We start from the raw sequence: 19,466 nt of genomic DNA on the forward strand, positions 1-19,466 counted from the left end.
TTCAGTGTTTAACAACTATTTACAACACAAAACAAACATAAACAAAGATTAGCATTTACTCTTTTTTTTTTTTTTTTTTTTTAAACCAAGTGCCATCCCCACAGCACCTCGGTCCAGCCGCCGCAGCGCCGTCCCCAGGCAGGGCTGCAGCTCTGCGGCACCGACGAGCCCCCAGCCGCCGCCAAGCTCCCCCCTCCCACGGCACGGCCGAGGGATCACATCCAGGCGCGAGGTGTTTTGTATTTTTTAATAAAGTTTGTAATCCAATGGACACACAAAACAAAACTGCGCTGAGAAAACAGTTCCATAAATTAATAAGTGTTAGGGGAGGTGAGGGAGAGGAGGGTAGAAAGTCTTTGTACAAGTGTATAACACTTCCACAGCTCATGAGACGAGGGAGGGGAGGTCATGTTTAAATGAAGCGCACTTACAAATGAGTGACAATACAAAGTCTGAGTATGAAAATAAGATTTTCTCTGAAAACACATTTTTGGCACAGATTAAAAAAAAATGTATGTTGTGGGGATTTGATTTTTTTTTTAAAGTCAGTATTATATATATTTATATATATTATATATATATTTATATATACACACACCCACTGAGTTCTGCATATCCCACCAGGAAGGAAAATAGCTCTCCCTTTTGTTTTGCTTTTTGTTTTTTGTTTTTTGTTTTTTTTCAGTGTAAACTGTACATCCCAGATGAAGAGAAGACGGCTGCAGCAGGGGCAAGTGGAGAAGAGGAAGGTTCACATCCAGAAAAAAAAAAAAAGAAACAAAACAAAACAAACAAACAAAAAAAAACAACCAACGAAAAAAAAAAAGATAATGTGTGAAATGATCCTTGACCCACAAATTTCAGCAGAAGTTCCCAGGTCCTGCGTTTAGTCCACGGCGCGTGTTAATGTGTGTCAAGACATCCAGAACGTCACAGCATGTCTCCAACTGTGCAAAGGTCCAAGTCACTAATTTAGTGCAAAGGCAGTTCAGGTTCTTTTTTATTTATTTTCTTTTTGTTAAAAAAAATAGCCATCCTTTATTTTCCCCAAAAGGAGGCACAGAAACCCAATACCAGTCCGCCTGTTGAGTGCATCAGTTGTCCATAAGCTAAAGCAATATGTAAACATACAAGGTAGCAGAACTACTACCCAGCAACAGTTTGATCGAGGCCTGTTAGGGCAGGAGGCTGGTAGTCTGGCAGCATTTTCTTGTTTCATTACTTTCGCTCTCTTTTTATTAATTTTTATTTATTTTTTTGTGTGTTTTTGTGATTTTTTTGTGTTTTTGGTGGTGTTTTTTGTGTTTTTTTTTTGTTTTTTTTTTGTTTTTTTTTTTTGCTGCAGGGCCTTGGAAAAGTCAGTAACCAGTAAACAGCTCATACCGACGCGATGACAATCATAAGGTGAGGAGAGATGTTCGAGATGCTGGCGAGGAGGTCGGGGGCTAGGCGGGACAGGTGGCTTTCCGAGAACTCGCAGGGTGGGAAGATCTGCAGAACGTAGGCAGGCTGCAAGGGGAGAGAGGAGACGCGGGTGAGAAACAAAGCAGGGAGCCCACCCGTCCGGCTGCGGCGCAGCACGACCCGAAGGGTAGCAGGTGTGAGTGGGGCAAGGCAGAAATTCAGCTAAAGGTTTGCAAAAAGGCAGCCTCCGCTCTCCCCCTCTGCTAGACATCTTCGCTTGGATTTTAAAGGTTGCCCGTGATTCTATCAAAGCGAGTGAGTGACAGAGCGAGGCCTGAGATTCCACGCCCCTTCTTGTTTTGAAAAGAGGGAAGTTACAGCTTACGTAAGCACACAAATACCAGCTGTGCTGGCCTAAAATGCTTTAAATTGAACACTCAGATGACTTTTGGTGCTCTGAAAGCACCATAAAACAGTGCACGTGTATTAAAAAGGAGAAGCTGTTGAGTGAGGCAGGTGCGGTTCCCAAGGCAGGGAATTTCTCCACAACAGGGCCATAATAGCTGGCTGATTTCACCATGAAGCACAGAAAATTCCCATTTTTTATCATTTCAAGCTTATGTTTCAGTGGTTGCTCTGAGCACTGACCACTTAGTCTGAGGGGCTGTTTACCCAGAACAGATTAAATTTGATTCATTGAAGCAACGCATCTGGAATAAATGCTCCAAATTAGCAAACCCAAACATTTTGTCGTTATGCAGTGACAAGCAAGAAAACACCAGGTGCTCTGGTATTTATGCAAGGAAGAAGCGAGGGCTCTACTTTCAACACAGAAAAAGAGCTGGAAAAAGGTTTTGTTTTCTTTTCAGCCAAAGATGTAGGGCTGTGAAGAATGAAAACAGTTTGGTTTTTTTTGGTTTGCATTCAGTAATTATATCGGTGTGCTGCACTGCATTTTGACTAGTGATGTAACAAGCCAGCATGGTAAATGTGGAGGGTTTGTTTCAGTGATAAAACAAGGCACCCTAACTACAACCTCACGTAAAGACCTGGGGGGGGAAGGCTGCAGGTCCCACTATCTGTGCATGACTTCGATTTAGTTTACCCACAAAGTTTCACCACTTTCCTTGCCAATACCTGATTAGAGCCAGGGTTGGGAACGTTGATGATTCCTGCAGCTTGTTTAGCCTGCAGGTAGCTGATGAACGCAGCCTTAAGTGACTCAGTCTGATTCACTACATCTTCCTGGTCTCGTCCGCAAGGCAAGGCCAGTAACAGACAGTAATCGCTCTCCACCTGGAAAGAAAATACAGCAATTAAGTCAAATGTTTGCTTGGAACAGGCCCATTCCTGACGTACATTCATTATCTGTAAGCCCTTGGTGGAAAATCCCCTCTTTGAACTCCTTCGAAGTTCGTGCGGGTGTTGCGAAAGATGTGCTGACAGCTCGGCCAGCGGGGAGATGGCAAATGGGACCAAAACGACTCGCTTCTGTGGCTCCCACCTTCCACACCACTCCGCCAGGTCAGAGCCAGCAGAGTTTGTTCCGTGGCTGAAGGACGGGTGACTTTTCAAAGGTAGTTTCCTGACTCTTTTCTCTCACCTGAATGCAGAGTGACCACCCACAATCTGCATTACACCCAGGGCCAAAGGAAGTACACAGCTATTACCAGGATCCCAAAGCAGCACGAACCGAGTAAAAAAGGTAGAAGCGGTGTGTTTTGCTAGGTTTCTCTTCCCGAGCAGGCAGCCTCGCCCGCCCCCAGCCCTGCCGCCCGCTCCGTACCATCATCCTGCGCGCGACGCCCTCCAGCTGCGAAGCCTCCAGGCGCATGCGCTGCGCGATCCTCAGCGGAGGGCCTCCCTCCGGCGCGGGCAGGGAGCGGTGCGCCAGGACGTTGTTCCCAGAGACGAAGTGGAGCTGGACAGCAGCCGTGTCGTTTTTTAGCGCCAGAAGGCCCTGCCACACAATTGGGTATTTCTGCAGAGAGAGGGAGAAGAAATCTTAGCACGAACGAACAAAAGGAACTCACAAGAAGCGCTTTCCTCTGTTCAAGAGGGATCTTAATTGTGACGGAAACCCCATCTGAGCTACTCGTTTGCCTCTAATACTTTCACAGGCAATTATGACACCACTGCTTTGTTCTAAGCACTTGGCACTGATGTAACATCTTATCGCCCTTCGTACGCGCCAGTCCAGGCTTGGGTTAGGCCCTGCTAAATCAGTAACTCAGTCCTTTTACTTCCAGCTGGCCGCGATGCCTGGGTGGCTCCCTTCATCATAACATCAGAGCACTTCCCAATCTTTCACAAGCGATGTCAGCCTCCCACACAGCGCGAGTCAGAGCAGGACTCTTACCAAATGTTATTTTCTCTTTTACAAATGGAGAATTTAGAAACAGCAGCACCAGGAGAGTTGCTCAAGGTTACACAGGAAATATGTGGTGCTGAACACGACTCTCGGCTCCTGGTCAACGCTCTCAGACATGCCTGTTCCTAAGCCATTTCCCTCCTTTCTGTCTTCCTGTTTCTAGCCTTTGGGAGGGTGTCTTTTTCTTTAAATAAAATACACCATCACTCTTTCTTTTCATCACCTTCCCAGGAGCAGCTGACTGTAAAAATGATGCAGCACTGCCTGCCTGAGCCTGCAGGCTGTTTGAAACACGAGTGAGAGAAGCATAAGCTGCTCTCACTCCGTTCACCACGGCGTTAATGGCATGTTGAGGCTCCAGTAAATGCCATGTAAATGTGAACACGGCTAAGAATTCACTGGGGACAGGAACAACCCAGGAAGCAGACGGATGAGCACATTCTCCACATCTGAAGCATCTGATGCAAGAGATGTTAAATTTTGGTGCCACACATGAGGGGAGCTTGGCAGAACCTCACTGATTATTTCTCTCCCGACATTGAGCAAAGAGCGCACAGCTCCTTGGCCAGAAGAAGACGATGGAGCGATGCTTACCGTTAGAAGCTGAACCATATCCACAGGTCTCTGCGAAACAGGGTGAGGAGACGGATCCTGTTTCAGGGCGGACTGGGGCTCAGGGCGGTTGAGGGACAGCCCTGGTGGGGCCCCAGGGCCCGACGTCGTCGGGATGAACAGCGATTGCTTGGGAACTGCCTGAGGTTGGTGTGGTGATGGAAGCTCCTGTTTCATCGAAATGGCAACAGGCGAAGGGTAGGAGGTCTGGCCTGTGTCCGCTTGTGCCCTCTGCAGGTGGACGTGAGGGTCTATCTGCGCTGCATGCCTATTTACAGTGGGGTGGTGACTCTGTTCGGGCCCCGCTGCCGGTGGGCCCTTGGGGTCCTGGGAGATCTGCGGAGTCTTGCTGCGTCCGGGCTGGCTGGGGTGCGAGTGCTCGCCCTCCGGGAGACCCTGGGAAGCAGGCGGTGGGGGACAAAGGAAACATTTCAGGCCGTGGGTGTATCAGAGCTTGTTGGTTCACCGATAAGGCTGCCAGGATGTGAGCACATCTCCACACCACTGCGCACACCTGCCCTGCTGCAGCAGTGCCTGGGCCAGCCTCCCCTCCCCAGGCCAGCAGCCCTCGCTCACACCTGAGAGCTGTTATCGCATCCCCCTGGCCCTGCTCTGCAGCCCCGACCATGCCATCCATCCCAGGAAGCTTGTCGGACCCATGCGCCACCTTGATGCTGACAGTTCTCCCCCCAGGACCTCTTCCTCTAGAAACCCCCAGGCAGGCATCACACTTCCTGTTTTTTTGAGTCCTAGAATGGTTAACAAAACACGTTTCTTTACTTCAACCCCTATTTCCAAAACAAAAATGAGTCCTCTAGTGCTTTTGGGGACAAACTTAAATTGGGCTGGGAGACTGTACCCACACAGAGAGTTCAGCTCAGCTCCTGTGATCATGCAGAAACGCACTGGGGCTGCCATGAGCTCACAATGTTTGTGATTTCAGCAAGAGGAGAAGGAACAGCCGCATTTCTCACCTGAGACGGGGTCATGCTCCGGGAAGGCAGCCCGATGGGCGACGCGCCCGGGAACTGCGGATGCCCGAGCTGCGCTGCCGTGTGGTAATTCCTCATGTCGCCGTACACAGACCGGTAGTCATGAAAGGAGCTGCCCGCGGGGTGCATGATCTGTACGCCGTGAGGTACCACCACCGGCTGCGTCAGCGGCAGCCCAGGGAGCTGGCTGCTGGAAGGGACGCTGAGGAGCCGGGGCTCACTGTGAGGAGAGTGGGCCATCTTGCCTTCGGAGGACTTGGGTGTCTCTTTCCCAGGCTGCGGGGTCTTGCTGACAGGGGGCGTTTTCACAGCCCCTTCGGGAGTTCGGGATTGTCTGGTTTCCGAGTGGTGCTCGCCCACCGCAGCCATGTGGGGGTGCATGATCATCCTCACATCCCGGGGGACGTTGTACTGGTCCAGCCTGATGCTCGTGGGGTGCATGCGGTAATCCGGCTGCATCACCAGCACGTCGGGCTGGACGGGGGCTGGCCCCCTGCACACTGTCGTGTGGTGGTAGTGCATCTCCTCCTCGGGGGGATGCTGAGAAGACAGAGGGGGCATGACTATGTCTCTTATCGGCGCTGGCTGGGGCGTGCTGGATCGCTGAGGTTTAATTTCTATCTGAGGTTGCAGAGTGGCTCTGGGGGAGTGGAGCGCTTCTGGGCGTATGCCGTAAGGAATACCGGAGAGAGGAGGGGTGTTCATTCTCACCTCTCCTTGGGACAGGTGGCCCAGGGATACAGTCTGCGTGACGCTGTGTGGGGGCATGATGACGGATTGCTCCGGGTGCATGCTGGATATGTACTGAGGCACAGGGATTCCCGGTGCCAGCATGACTGGTGTGCTGCTTGACAAAGCCGGAGACGACGTGCTGCCAGGATGACAAGCCCGTGGGAACGGTGACGGTGAGTGCCCGCTCGTACGTGGCGAGTGCGGCTCCTGTTTGGTGACCCCCAAGTGTGAAATAGCCCGCTCGGTTGGGGTGCTGGGTCCCGAGCTGACATGGTTCGCTTCCGAATGCATCTTCCCAGAGAGGGAAGGGTGGTGAGGACTGACTCCGGGACTCAGGTTGGAGGGCTGCAGGGTCTTGGTCTCCACTTTCAGAGCAGCCGGATCAGGCAGTTTTTTGTTCACGACCATCTGGTTGTGAACCAGCACAGGTGGAGTGTTTACAGTCTGCGTGAGGACCTTGCCAGGCTGAGAGGCCGGAGGCTGGACAGAAAGGTGGGCCGAGTCGGACTTCTCCAAGGTAGCGCGCTCTTGTTTGACAGAGGAGATCACGGGTGATGTATTGTAAGGCTGCGTTCCTAGTACCAAAGAAGAATGGGTGGAAACAGTCCCATAACCCGTGGAGGTCTGAGAGCCTTTCGGCGTCGGCTGAGATGGAGTAATAGGCTCCTGTTTAATCTGAGACTTGGATACAGACTGCTGAAACTCTATGTCGACAGCACTGGCTGGGGGAATCTGACTGATCTTTGCACTAATTCGCTGAGGGCCTTCCGTCTTCTGTCCCGAGTAGCTCAGAAGCACAACACCTTCTGACGTGTTTACCCGCAGTCCTGGGCTGGACCCAGTCTCTACAGGCCGATCCTCAATGATAGACATCGATCCCGGATGAAACCTACTGTTGTCATTTGTGCTTGACCTCTGTTTAAATTTTGGTGAGGGGGCATTAACAAGACACGTCTGGGTCTGGGGAGCTTGCTTCACCAAGGTGATCCTTGGAGCCTCCTCTAGGTCAACGCTGTGGGGCATTCTGCTTATAACAGAAGTGGCTTTGGGAGCAATCACAGTACTTATCTTTTCCTTTTCACTGAACACTGGTGCTTCAGCCACCGGCGGGTCCAAAGCGTTAGTGGCAGGAACTGCTGGCTTCTCCTCCGAAACTGGTTTTATGGCCTCTACGGCAGGGTGGAGAGGTGCCTCCTCCAAGCGGGGCGCACTCACCGGCTCAGTGTGCGTCGTTGTCACATGCGTGGAGGTTATGCTCGTCGCCGAGACATATTTGGGCTCCATGAGGATCTTCCTCAAAGTGCTCGAATTTGTATCAATATCCGAGGCCTTTGTGTCAGGGGGAAGAGCGGGCGGTGGTGTGGAACGGGCACGGGGCTCCTCGTGCCTTACAATCCACTCCGGCACCTTGGCAGCGCTGGAGTGGAGGGGGACAATAGCAGTGGGCACTGGGGTGGGCAGCTTGGCCACGGCTGCTGAAGGAATGGTGGGTACGGCTGCATTTGGGGCGCTCGGCGGTGTGATGGGTGCGTTCTCAATGGGCGACCGTATCTTGAACGCACTCTGACTCCCCTCATCGACAGGGACTGGGGGGGCAGCCAGCTCCAGAGGAGCCGGCGCGGGAGCTTTGGGAGAGGCGCTGCTCTCAGCAACAGCCTCAGGCACAGTGATGGCAACATCCATGGCTGCAGCCTTGCTGGCGTCAGAAGTGTTTGGCTCCACAGATGCCTGAGCAGCAGCTTTAGGTTGCTTTTCCTCCTTCAAGGCTTCTTCAGGTTTTGCCTTTACTTCATTGGCAGGGGGAGACTTGCTTTGCACCCTCTCTGGCTCATACGTGTTGACTTCAGTGGCATCACCCTTTCTGCCCGTGCTCCTTTTGCGTCTCTGCCGTGTGGTTTTCTGACGACCCTTTTCCTTCCGAGCGACTTCAGCCTCCTGTAGGGTCTCGGCCTCCTGCGCAGAGTTTGACGATTCGCTGAAGCTGACTTCTGTGTCCTTGCTCTCCGTCTCCACCACCAGCGGGGCAGAGCCGGGAACCGGCTGCACCGGGGGCTCAACAGCAGCTTCTGTTTCTAGGATGTTGTTCACTGCCTGATCGGTCTCAGGCTCCATTTCCTCCCGAGGTGACGGTAATACCAGTGGCTCAGCCGGGATTTCTGCTTCTGATTCAGCGGGATAGGTGGGGGGTGCAGGAAAGCTTTCCGTCTCCCCAGAAATATCATTGATGATGGAGCCGATAGCTGCTGCCAGCTCCGTTTCACTAGCCTGATGGGCGGGTTTATCTCCTTCCTCCTCCTGACGAACTTCAGACACGTCTGCCGTCGGCTCTTTGTAGGCAGTAATTGACGGAGGAGTTTCGGTGAGTTTTGCAATATTCTCCACAGCCTGCTCGAGCTCAATCTGTTTTGCTAATTGGGCAGCTTCAGGGGATTGCTTTGGCTCCCGCATCACCTCTTTTTCTGTTTCTTGGAATGAATCTTCTACCTCATTCTTAGCAAAATGGGGTGGCAAGATATCCTCTTTTGGGGGGCTTTTGATTTTTGCCGGTGACACCGCCACGGGCTCTGCCTCTTCCTCAGCTGGCCGCAAGGCGCCCTTGACTTCATCAACGTTGAGGCGTATTTCTACATTTTTGAGACACACGGATGCTTTATCTACAACAGTTTTGGTATTTTTATACCTTCCCCTTTTGGATTTCGTAACCTTTTCTTGCACTGGTTTCTTCTCAATGACCTCAACTGTGGGGATTTCTAGCTGGTTTTTCTCTGCATCCAGTTCTTTCCTATCACGTTTCTGTTCGCTTGCTGTCAGTTCTTTCTCAGTTGCTTTTGCTTTATTGCTGTTGTCACTAACACTCGATTCCTGACCGCTCCTTTCAGCAGCATCTTCAGATTCAGCCGAGATATCGGCTTTCGGTTCGTTCTTCCCTTTCTTCCCCTGCTGGCTGGTGGCAGCCGATGAGTGACTGTGTGTCAGCTTCTGGGATCTAGGAGACCTCCAGCCCTCCACAGGCTTTGGAGCTTCCACAGCTTCTTTAGTTTCAGTCTCCTCCACCTCTTGTTGCACCGGTTCTGTCTTTATCGGAGAGATCTCCTCCTCCGGCTTACGGCGGGTTTTTGGAGGTCTTCCTCTTCTTGGGGTTGTAGGAACGGTTGTCACCGTTTCCTGTGGTTCCTTTTCCCCTCTCTTCCTGGTGGATCTAGTGACCTCCACAGAGTCCTTCACAGGAGATGGGCCTTCATTGTCTCCTGTGGTGGCATAGACTGACCGTACATTTCTGCGCCTTGTTCGGCCTATGGGCAAGCTTGGCTCCACATTTTCTGGCTCTGCAGCAGAACTAGGGGATTTAGCAGCATTCCTTGAAACTTTCTCTGCTTCCACTTTCAATTCAGAAAGCTTCTGCGTTTCCCCACGAGGAGAGCTTGACCTTTTGAGTTTTTCACGGTCAATTCTTTCACTCTTCCTCGTGACGGGCTTTTCTGTGACGCTAGCTGTGGCTGCCTGCACAGGAGTCTTGGAGCGTTTACTCTTGTAAGACTTTTTATCTTTTACAACAACTGGAGGTTCAACTTCCATATCATTGTCAGAAACGGGAGGCAGCACCTCAACAGCTGCCTCCACCTTTTGACTCACGCTAGCATCAGCATTGGCAGAAGGCAGAGGATTTTCTTCCTTAGGTTCAGCAGCCTCATCAGACTTCTGAACTAGCTTAGGTGGAGGTGGAACCAACTGGGCAACTTCAGGTTCTGGATCTACACTGATGTCTCCTGGAGAAAACGAAGCTCCAGGAGTAGGAGGCTTGGTATCCAAGTATGAAGGATGCTCTGTTGCTACAGCATCTTCCTCCGGTGCCAGAGTTGTAGGAACAACTTCTTTACTCGCTTCGATGACTGGCGGAGGTTCAGTTTGCTCAGGTGGTTCAATTTTGACAGGAGCAGCAAGCTCAGGAAAAGGTTTTTGTTCTTCTGCTGTAGAAGCAGGCTCAGATGGTTTTTCTTCTTTTACAGAAGCTGTTTCCACTACTATTTTTTCATTCGCTACCTTCTCAGAAGCAACTGGTGCTGGATCCTGCGGTAAGGCAGCGACTGAGGAAGGACCAACCACTGAGGAAGTTTTATGTTCTGGTTCTTTACTATCAGGAACCGTTTCTGGTGTTTTGGGCCGATTCTCTTTATCTTCCTGTTTTTCCACTTCTTTGGGTTTCTGGTCTTTCTCCTTTTCTTTTTGCTGCATTCGTGTTAGTTCAATAAATCTACTGTGGAAAAGAACAACTGGTTCTTGCACCAAATCAGCTGCACTGTTAGTCCCATCGGAGGAAGATTGTCTCCCATACAATCTACCAGAAATGAAGTCAAGATCATCGTCTTTTCTCTCTAAATGCTGCAGGCGCTTAGAGTCCTGTTCAAAGATTGAACTATGCAAAAAACGAGAAGCAAACAGTTCCTGTCTCTCTTGTTCTTCTTCTTTATGGTCTTCTTTCTTATCATCCAGTTTTCCACCTTCTGAATCAGTCCTGATTTTTTTCTTTTTCATATACCAAGATGGAATAGGTCTCGGAGCAGAGTCGACTTTCTCTTTGTCTTTATTATTTCTAAAACTAGCAAATCTTGAATCCCAATCTAGAAAGGACCAGTTTTCTTCTCTGGAGGAAGAGAGTGATTTAGCTCTTTCAAGCAAGGCCTTTGTGTCCGGTGTGATTGTCTTGTCCAATGCGAAAGAGTAAAATTTGTTTCTTTCTAGAGAACTTGACAGTCTTTCCTCTCTTTCACGGAACTTCTCTTCTCTGTCCCTTAATAAAAAAGATAATCTAGAACTCTCTAACAAAGACGAGGCTTTTGGAGAATGGGGCTTGTTTTCACTGTCATCGTCTGAATCTGAAGGCACCTCACCTGGTTCCAGGTCTCGTACAGACCGCTTGCGTATGCTATCTCTTTTGACAATGCTGCTTGGAAAGCTAATATCAACTCTACCAGGCTCCTGTTTCACTTGTGTTTCCCATCTACTTGAGTCATCTTCAGAACTCAGGACAGATAGTTTTATTTTAGCCATTTCTGCCATCTGCTCCCTCCTGCTGGAATCATAAGGATTAAATTTCAGAGAATCCTCCCTCACAGTCATATTGGAGTATGAAAGACCCTTTTCTTCTATTTTAGGTGACTCTTTGGTTTCCTTTAATGGCATTAGCCTCGGAGAATCTAGTGTGTCATCATCTTCGTGGAAAGGGAATTGTCTGATGCTAGGTGAACAAGATGTCCTCTCAGAGTCTTCACTCACCTGACGAGAACTTCTGTAGTTTCTTTCTCTTTTAGTGCTAATCTCAAAGTCAAATTGGTCAGTCTTTTTCCTTTTACTTGGTGGAGAGTCATCGGTGACATCTTGTGGAGGTTTTCCCACCTCATGGACCAAGCTCCGTCTTTCATACTCATCTACATCTTTCTTTGGACTGCCGAACTTCTCAGATTTTGCTATCTCCATTTCCAGCTGCTGTTTTAACCTGCGACTTTGCTCCATTTGTTTCCTGTAACTTTGTGTGTGGTCAATGTCAATGCCAATTTTCTCCTCTGTATCAGTTGACTGAGGTTTCTCTTGGCCAAGCTTATGGTCAGGTGCGTCTTCAGGAAGACCAGCGTAATTCTTCCTTGCGTCCTCTCTCTCTGTTCCTTGTTCATCTAGTAGCTGTGCTTGTTTATGCTGGGGTTTTACCGGATTCAATTTTTTAGAAGGGAGTTCTTGAACTTCTACTGGCTCATCAGCTGCCTCAGTCAGCCTCGCCTGCAGATCTAGAGTGGGACGCATGCCAATCCCACCAACATTAAGAGTCTCCTGAATTTCTTTGGGACTAGTAACAGGAATAAGTCTTTCCAGTTTCATTTTTTTAGATTCCCTTTTAAGCATCTCCTTCCTTGGGGGTTTTCTCTCTAATTCTCCTTCCCTTAACATTGTCGCTTCTCTAGATGAAGCTGTTGTATCAAGTTGCTTTTTCAAAGCCATGCGTGTATCCTCCTCATCTTGGCTGCTTCTTTTCGCTTCCAGTTTTTGCCTGTCAGGCTTCAGATTTGCATCGGCAAAACGCCTTTTACGAGCCTCCAGCTTGTCTAAATCCACTGCATTTGCCCCCTCGGAAGGTTGATCTGTCTTCAAGTGCTTTTTGGGTTTCAGTTTTCCCTCCTTATCAACCACTTCTACATGACTGGCAAGGGCTTTCTCTTTTTGTACCTTGGTTCTTACAGGTTCCAGTTTAGACTGATCAGACTTTGTTTGCTCAGCTTGAGATGTCTGTGTTTTTTGCTCAAGAAGTGGGGACTTCATAGTGTCGTTGTCAAGCTTTGCTCTCAGTTTCTCCAAAGCAGGCTGATCAATAACTTTCCCTTCCTTTTCTTTTACTCGGGTCAACACAACACAGGGCATTAGTTCTAGGCGGTTTTTAGCTGTCCCTTCTTTGTCACCTCTCTCTTTACTTTGTTTACTATTACCCTTTAATTTTTCAGGGCTGGGCTCTCTCTCGTTCTCTTGATCTGTTTCAGAAGACTGAGAGCTGGGAGAATGGAGTTTTGCTTTTCGTTTTTGCTTATCAGTTTTCTCCTTTTCTAGTTTTTCTGGCTTTTCCTTTCTCACCAAGCGTTTGTCTTTGTCAACTCTCTCCTGGTCGAAAGCTCGCTCCTTCTCTGTTTTTTCGTTTTTTGCGTAGCGTTCTACGCGGGCTTTGTCAAGCTTGTCGTATCGTGGAGGAGACAGAGAGCTGCAGCTTCCACTGCGATCTGATGATCTGCTGTAGATCCTCCTCTCTGAATCGCTCTGCAGCCTTTCTGATTGTGAGGGAGATGCTCCAGGACTCTGCGGACGCCTGGAGTGCGTTGGACTCTGGCTACGTTCAATTGGTCTCCTCTCGTGATCTCTGTCGCGATCGGATTCAAACCGTTCCCTCTCCCTCTCCCTCTCCCGTTGCCTGTAACTGTACTCCCTTATGTCCTGCTCATATGGATCGCCCCTGTAATCCCTGTACTCGCGTGGGTCATCGTAGTATCGTGGGTCGTAGTAGTCTCCTTGGTAGGGATCCCATTCTGCATAAAATTCTCTGCCTCGAGCTGGATATTCTCGTCGAGGATCTTCAGGATATGTCCCAGGAGTCCTAACAGTCTCGTAGTAAGTACGATCAGGGGCATATTCATAAGATCCTCTTCTTTCATCTCTGCCAAAAATAAAAACAACAGGGTGATTAGTTTTCCCTCTCAACCAACGTACTGCAGTACTGCCTTCTATGCCAAGCAGGGGGATAATTTTACAATAATTTCTGTATATGTGTATCAAGGCAACTGTATACAGCTGCATAGAGAGATTTAACAACAATGAATCAGCGCACAGTGGATTAAATGCTTTGTTAGCTTCAAACACTGTATGCCCTTAATTGGTCATTTAATGACAGCTTTGCCAAGTGTCTTTTCATCAGCCTTACTGCTTCATTTTTGCCAAATTCAAATGCTGCATTAAAGTAAGGTAAAACCTGCACAGCACCTGTGCAAACACACAGCCTGTCATGGTGGAGAACACCCTACCTCAAGAAGCGGAGACAGTCTCTACCTACCTCTGAAAACACGAGTCAAGTCAAAATTCAGAGTTGGAACCTCTCCGTGGCTACGCAGTGAAGTGGTAATAAGATTTCTTTAAAAATCCTAAACTCTTTAAGTGATCTTTTAATTCCAAAATTAACTCCTTTACTGCATGTGATATGCTGACATTGCCTATTTACAGACCAAGTCAACAAAAAAATCAGCCTGTTCGTGAGAGCAGGTGAATTCTTAGGAAGCACTTAGCAAAATTTATCAAGCAACTCGATACCCCCAAAAAAATCTCGATACCCCCAAACTGCAAAAATAAGCCATTTCTAACACTGAACATGACTCTTTGGCATAAGGGGTAGTATACACGGGAGGCACAGAGCTGGTATTCCCATTCTCCACCATTACAGAGCATTTTACATGCTCTATTTCACATACCCTAATTTAGCTTCATAGTTTATGTTTTATGCTGAAAGCTGGTAGCTTCCACATTGTAAGAAATGTACAACAAAACAATAATACACAAAGAAATACAGGGCTTAACACCCACCAAAGACAAAAAAAAAACATTCTGCAAGCAAAGTAGGATGTTGTGAAAGGCAGCTGTGGGTAGATGGATATGAAAAAGGGAGTTGCCATGTTTGTTAACTTTTCATTTTAATCAACAAATACAAAAACAGATTCAAAATGCACCATTTGTATTTAGTAACAATTTGCTGACAGAAACAAAGGAAAGACTGGCTACTCCACACGTCCAAGCAGTCTCCTCCACATCTGAATAATTTATGAACTATTAAGAGGCTCATACGATAAATGGCCCTTCTGCACCTCACATCGCTCCACCTGCACTCTGCCCCTGAAGTCATCGCTTCTTCAGGGCTGTTGAGTAACAGCAAGAAACCCCAGGCAGCTTTGAACAGTTGTGATATTACAAAACTCAACCTCACACAAAGATATTCCAAAGACATTCCAGCCTCCAGCTTCCCACTCAAGAAATCCCATTTATATTCTCACAGCCCACGGACTGTGGAGAACTGGATATCCTCAAGTTCACATCGGTCTATTCAGCGTGACACACTACAAGATCTGGGTTTTGTAGTGTCTGTGGAAAAGAACACTTCCAGATTTTCTGAAGGCACACACAGTACTCTGGTTTTGGGAAGATCTGAGATTAGTGCTGTATTAACCTGGGGATATTATTCTATAATGTAATCATCAATGCATTCTCTGAAGTTAAAGCAACAATTATTTTTCTTTGGGTCCTACTTAGACTGGGTACAACCACAACTTAAGAGAACCTGGTTAGTGCAGTTCTTAGCATCATTGCTATGGACCATGAACTGCCAGAAGGAGCTTGGAAGACTGGAAGATGCAGAATGACGAGACACACTGCAGAGCTCGCTCAATCACTCCGTGATTCATTACTCCTAAGTGTCTAGAAATGACTATGTGAACATAATGACAGAAAAGGAAAAACAAGACTAGCATGTACCCAAGTATCAAGTTGTTCCAGAAAGTGTACAACTCAGAATTATTTCACAGCAAAGACAAGCCCAGCTGACTTCTGTGCATTAAAAGACATCTGAAAATGCACTACTCTTTTCTCAATTTGGTGTTGTTCAGAGGAAATTACTGCTGACTGCTTGCTGGCACATCACAACATCTGGCAAAGACTGGGGAATGCACACATTTATTTCCATTATGCAAATCCTGATTGCCAATTTCTAAACCCTCTTCACTTTTAAATCTGGCAATTTTGCACGTATGTTAGTTCAATCTATTTTGCTATAAAAAAACATTAAATTTATCTAGCACACAGGTACAATCAGTGTCACACTGGGCTTATTCGTAGGTGAAACAGAACCCTAACAATTAAGCCAGCCTCTGAAGGTAATAAAAATGCAGCCCCACAAAAAGAAAATGCTTTGCTTTTCAGCCTTCACCACCGTCACTAGTAATAAAAACACTGATGTTCTATTCAGTCACTGGAGGGAAAAAAGAACAAAATGCAGAGTGCTTCTGTGCTGGCTGCTTTCAGCCAGGGTCTGCAGGCATAAGTGACCACTCAGGGGGAACACAAGCCTTTGCAGCCTACAAAAAATGGCCAGACACCAACATGACAGATGCTGCAGAAGGACATCAACACAGAATACATTTTTCATGTCAAAAAAAAAAAAAGCACCCTCAATTGTATTTTATTGTTTATCAAGTTAACAAACTAACCTCTTGAAGGGAGTAGGTGGAAGACTAAATTTTACTCTGCTTAAGAGATGAGCAGCAGTAGCTTATCAGACTATATACATAACCTGATAACATTCACATTACTCCTGAGGGTATGGGTTAAGGCATTACAGATAAACTATTCTTTGCATTCTTAGCAAATGATGAATGACTCACAGCTGTGTCCTGATGACCCATCACCGTAACCTAAATACTAAACATACATCATGCAGATGGCTGAAAACTCCACCTAAATAGAAATTTTAGTTACCAACTGCACTTCAGATGTGTGATTTCCTGCCTGCCTTTATCATGTGCAGCTCAAGCCTGGCCAACCAAGTTAAAAAAAAAAAAAAAAAAGTTGAGAAGGTAAAACACACAAATAGAATATTTTAAATAAAATATTAAAAAGAAGGGTGAAGCTGATAGGAACAAAACCAAATGTTTGTTTAATGATTATAGCCTGAAAAAAAAGTTTAATTGTGCAATGCTGGAAAAGTAAGAGACTGCAATAAAAGTATTAGACACATGCCTTCTTTCTGCCAGCATTTCATAGAAGTCTCTGATATCTTGACCCGTTTTCTCCATGGAATGATAAAATGCCAACTGACTTTCTCGATTTGCAAAATCCACCTGAAAAATAAAAGGTAAATCACGTTCAGTGAGAGAAGCAACCCATTTTAACTATCATTTCACCATCTGTTGCAGAATCTGAACACGGGAGCAGAACTGAAAATGGGGATGATACTCTCTAACGAAACTGATTTAATGATACTATTTAATGAAAAAAGGCCAAACACTTCTCAGGGCTGGCCCTATGCATCCCCAGGAAAAAAAGACCTTTCCCTCTTAACTCAGTGTAGCCGTGTGGATCTCTATATAACTACCTCCTTGCTGGGGTATGTTGTTTTAGCTGCAAGACCAGAAGCACATGAAAAGCTTCTGTTCAAGTAAGCCAGCAGGAAAAATACACACTATTATCATGGCATTGATGCTTTTAATGCTGCAACTCCATTTAAAGTTCCAAAGTCCCTTATATCTCAGCACGGTGCTATCGGCAGGTCAGTATTATTAATCCATTTCAGACTGCATATTATTTGCCTGGGGTTATATACCAAGGCAACAGCAGGGATGGGAAAGGAACCAAGCATCCTGAATTGCAGCTCCCTATTCTAGCTGCTTGAAGATTGGCTGTTTTCTAGCCAAGTGTGACAACATTAAGAAGCTAATGGCATAGCTGGTGCCAAAAATGAAGGATTAAAATGGATTTAAGGTAGTGTATTTCATATAATGCAATTTTTTTTTAACATTCTAGGGGCTTTTTGTTGTTTTGATTTTGTGTTTGTTTTTTTTTTAATCAGCCTAGACGTTCATCAAACCATAGCAATGGAGAACAGACATATACACATTAAGGGTGTTGCTTATTCCAAAGTTGCTAAGTAGCAAGACCCACGAACACAGGATATGAATTTCTTTAATGGCCACATATTTTATCCCCTATGAAGGCTACTTATGTTCAACCACCACACTTAGAAACTATCGTATATCCAACTCCTAACCCCAAAGGGTGTGAAGTTGCTAGGTTAATGCACCAGATGAGAGATTACGCTTGAAATCATTACCCACTCTTCAGGAGAGAAGAAAGGAGGAGAAGAAGATGATTCAAAGGGCTGGCTGACACCTCACGTCCCCACTTAGCAGAACTGATGGGACACTTGTAACAGGTTTTACCACATTCACCCAAATCCAAGAGGACCCTGTCAATGCTTAGTGTTGCTCCAGGAAACACTACTTTCCATCCATTTTTTAGAGCAGTGCATGTTTTCCCCTGTGTGATGAGCCAGGAGCTGCCACCACTAGAGCAGGCCGCATGTTTGGGCAGCCGTGCCCATGCCGCTGCGAGGATGAAGCCACCGTGAGGACGAGGCCACCATGGGCACCAGCAGCTGACAGGCAGCAAGCTGTCGCCTCATGGCTGTGGCCAGCTTGAGCCCTCGGGTTTCACTCTTTAACATGAAAACGGACAGAGCTTGCCTTGGATTCGGGTGAACGAGGCAGTAACACGGACACCAACACTCAGGAGCTTAGAGAGACAAGTTCAGCAAAACAAACGGCAGAATACTGGAAGAGGCTTTGTAGGTAACAGTTCAAGATACCCTACCATCTTGATAAGCCGAGTATAAAAATCGTTTAAGCCTTAGATATCTGGGACATACTTGTCCCACTAAATATTCCTTTTGACTGGCAGTCTGCAAATGCCAGCGTTTAAGGGGTAATGCCTAAATACAATTTGTTTCTTTTTGTTTTGGAGGTCATTCTGCACACCTTAATTTTATTCCCACCGATTTTCCTCCCCTTGGTCTCTTTTACAGCTGCTTGTGCATATTCAATCTCATTGTAGAGAACCAGGGCCATGCCTTTTAAGCGGTCAAACACCACCTGTAAAAAACAAAAAAACAAAACAAAAACCAAATAAGAGCCTCATCCACAGGACTTAATGTCAGTCCCAACAAAATCCTAAGTCATGAGGATACCAGTAAGAAAATAATTTTTAGCAAGGTAAATTTCCATTCTTTTCTGATGAGGCTTATTGTTATGAAGAGACAATAAAGGACACGGGACTGCTTTGAATTGTGGATATTGTGGCTTGAGGTATATTATGCCTTTATTTTGTTTTTCTGTATTTTACTTTTATTTTTTTCTCTGGTGACTGAGTTTTGTAGTTTTGCTTTGTTTACTTTTATTTTTTGAAAAATTTTCCAATATGTTTTAGGGGGGAAAAAAGGTAAAGGGAACATTTAATCACAAAATGGAAACAGTTTTTGTTATCACAGTCTGCAGTACCACTCAGTTGCTAAACGCCCAATTTCCAAATATTAGCTTCCTTTAGCAACACAGACTTATTATTCAAGCAACAACAGCTACAATAAAGAATGTCAAAGCTGCAACACAAACCCACACAAATTCTTAAGGAGGCAAGACCCCGATCCTGCGAAGATTTGCACACATTGCCCCACTTTAAGCACATCACTGTCCGACAGAAACGCACGGGACAACTCACATGCTTAAGTCGAAGCATGCGCACAAATCTCTGATGCCTGCTTGCGGCAGGGCTTGGCCGCACGCAGGGAACGTGCCCCTGCTGTGTAATACGGGCATGTTGCACGGTCGTTGACTTTCTCTTTTCTTTCACATACCTGTGTTAGTGTGAGTACCCTAACTGCTTTTAAGAAGTTGCTTTTTGGTTTAATGAAAAAATATAGTCGTGTATAATTATGTAATTAGCATGCATGAGTATAACTAGGTAATTAGGTTGCTGTTCCTACAGTGGTTAGCATTCTAGATAAATTTTGTTGGGGAGAGACTGTACTGCACAAGAGCAACAAGTGGGTTCCACTACTCGTTATCTCGGCTCACTCCAAACACCAGCAGAGACTGCTCTACGTATCAGATCGACAGGATGCAAAGCTAGAGATCCCTGTAGGCCAAATTACACCCCAGAGAAAATTTCTCTATCTGAGCCATAAAGCCCTGGACAGTCGGGGTTGAAAGGACAGGATGTGAAGAAAGGAAGACAGT

General features: G+C 46.8%; 1 protein-coding gene across 5 annotated transcripts in view; it reads right to left on the minus strand.

The window, feature by feature from the left end:
* Positions 1-165: 165 nt before the first annotated feature.
* The window catches only part of SPEN (spen family transcriptional repressor), a 66,168-nt gene continuing 46,867 nt past the window's right edge, over positions 166-19,466 (minus strand). For 3 of the 5 annotated variants that reach the window (XM_050714861.1, XM_035567877.2, XM_050714862.1), the window contains 7 exons: positions 18,213-18,326; positions 16,420-16,520; positions 5,362-13,300; positions 4,370-4,783; positions 3,191-3,385; positions 2,542-2,700; positions 167-1,509 (listed from right to left, as the gene is read on the minus strand). In XM_050714861.1, coding sequence (XP_050570818.1) covers positions 1,378-1,509; positions 2,542-2,700; positions 3,191-3,385; positions 4,370-4,783; positions 5,362-13,300; positions 16,420-16,520; positions 18,213-18,326 — 9,054 coding nt within the window. In that variant the 3' untranslated portion in view covers positions 167-1,377. Of the gene's footprint in view, positions 1,510-2,541; positions 2,701-3,190; positions 3,386-4,369; positions 4,784-5,361; positions 13,301-16,419; positions 16,521-18,212; positions 18,327-19,466 lie in introns of all 5 variants that reach the window. The other 2 variants (XM_035567875.2, XM_035567876.2) reach the window with 2 other exon arrangements.

Source organism: Cygnus atratus, chromosome 21 (assembly GCF_013377495.2).
Source record: "Cygnus atratus isolate AKBS03 ecotype Queensland, Australia chromosome 21, CAtr_DNAZoo_HiC_assembly, whole genome shotgun sequence".
NCBI classification, from domain to species: domain Eukaryota; kingdom Metazoa; phylum Chordata; class Aves; order Anseriformes; family Anatidae; genus Cygnus; species Cygnus atratus.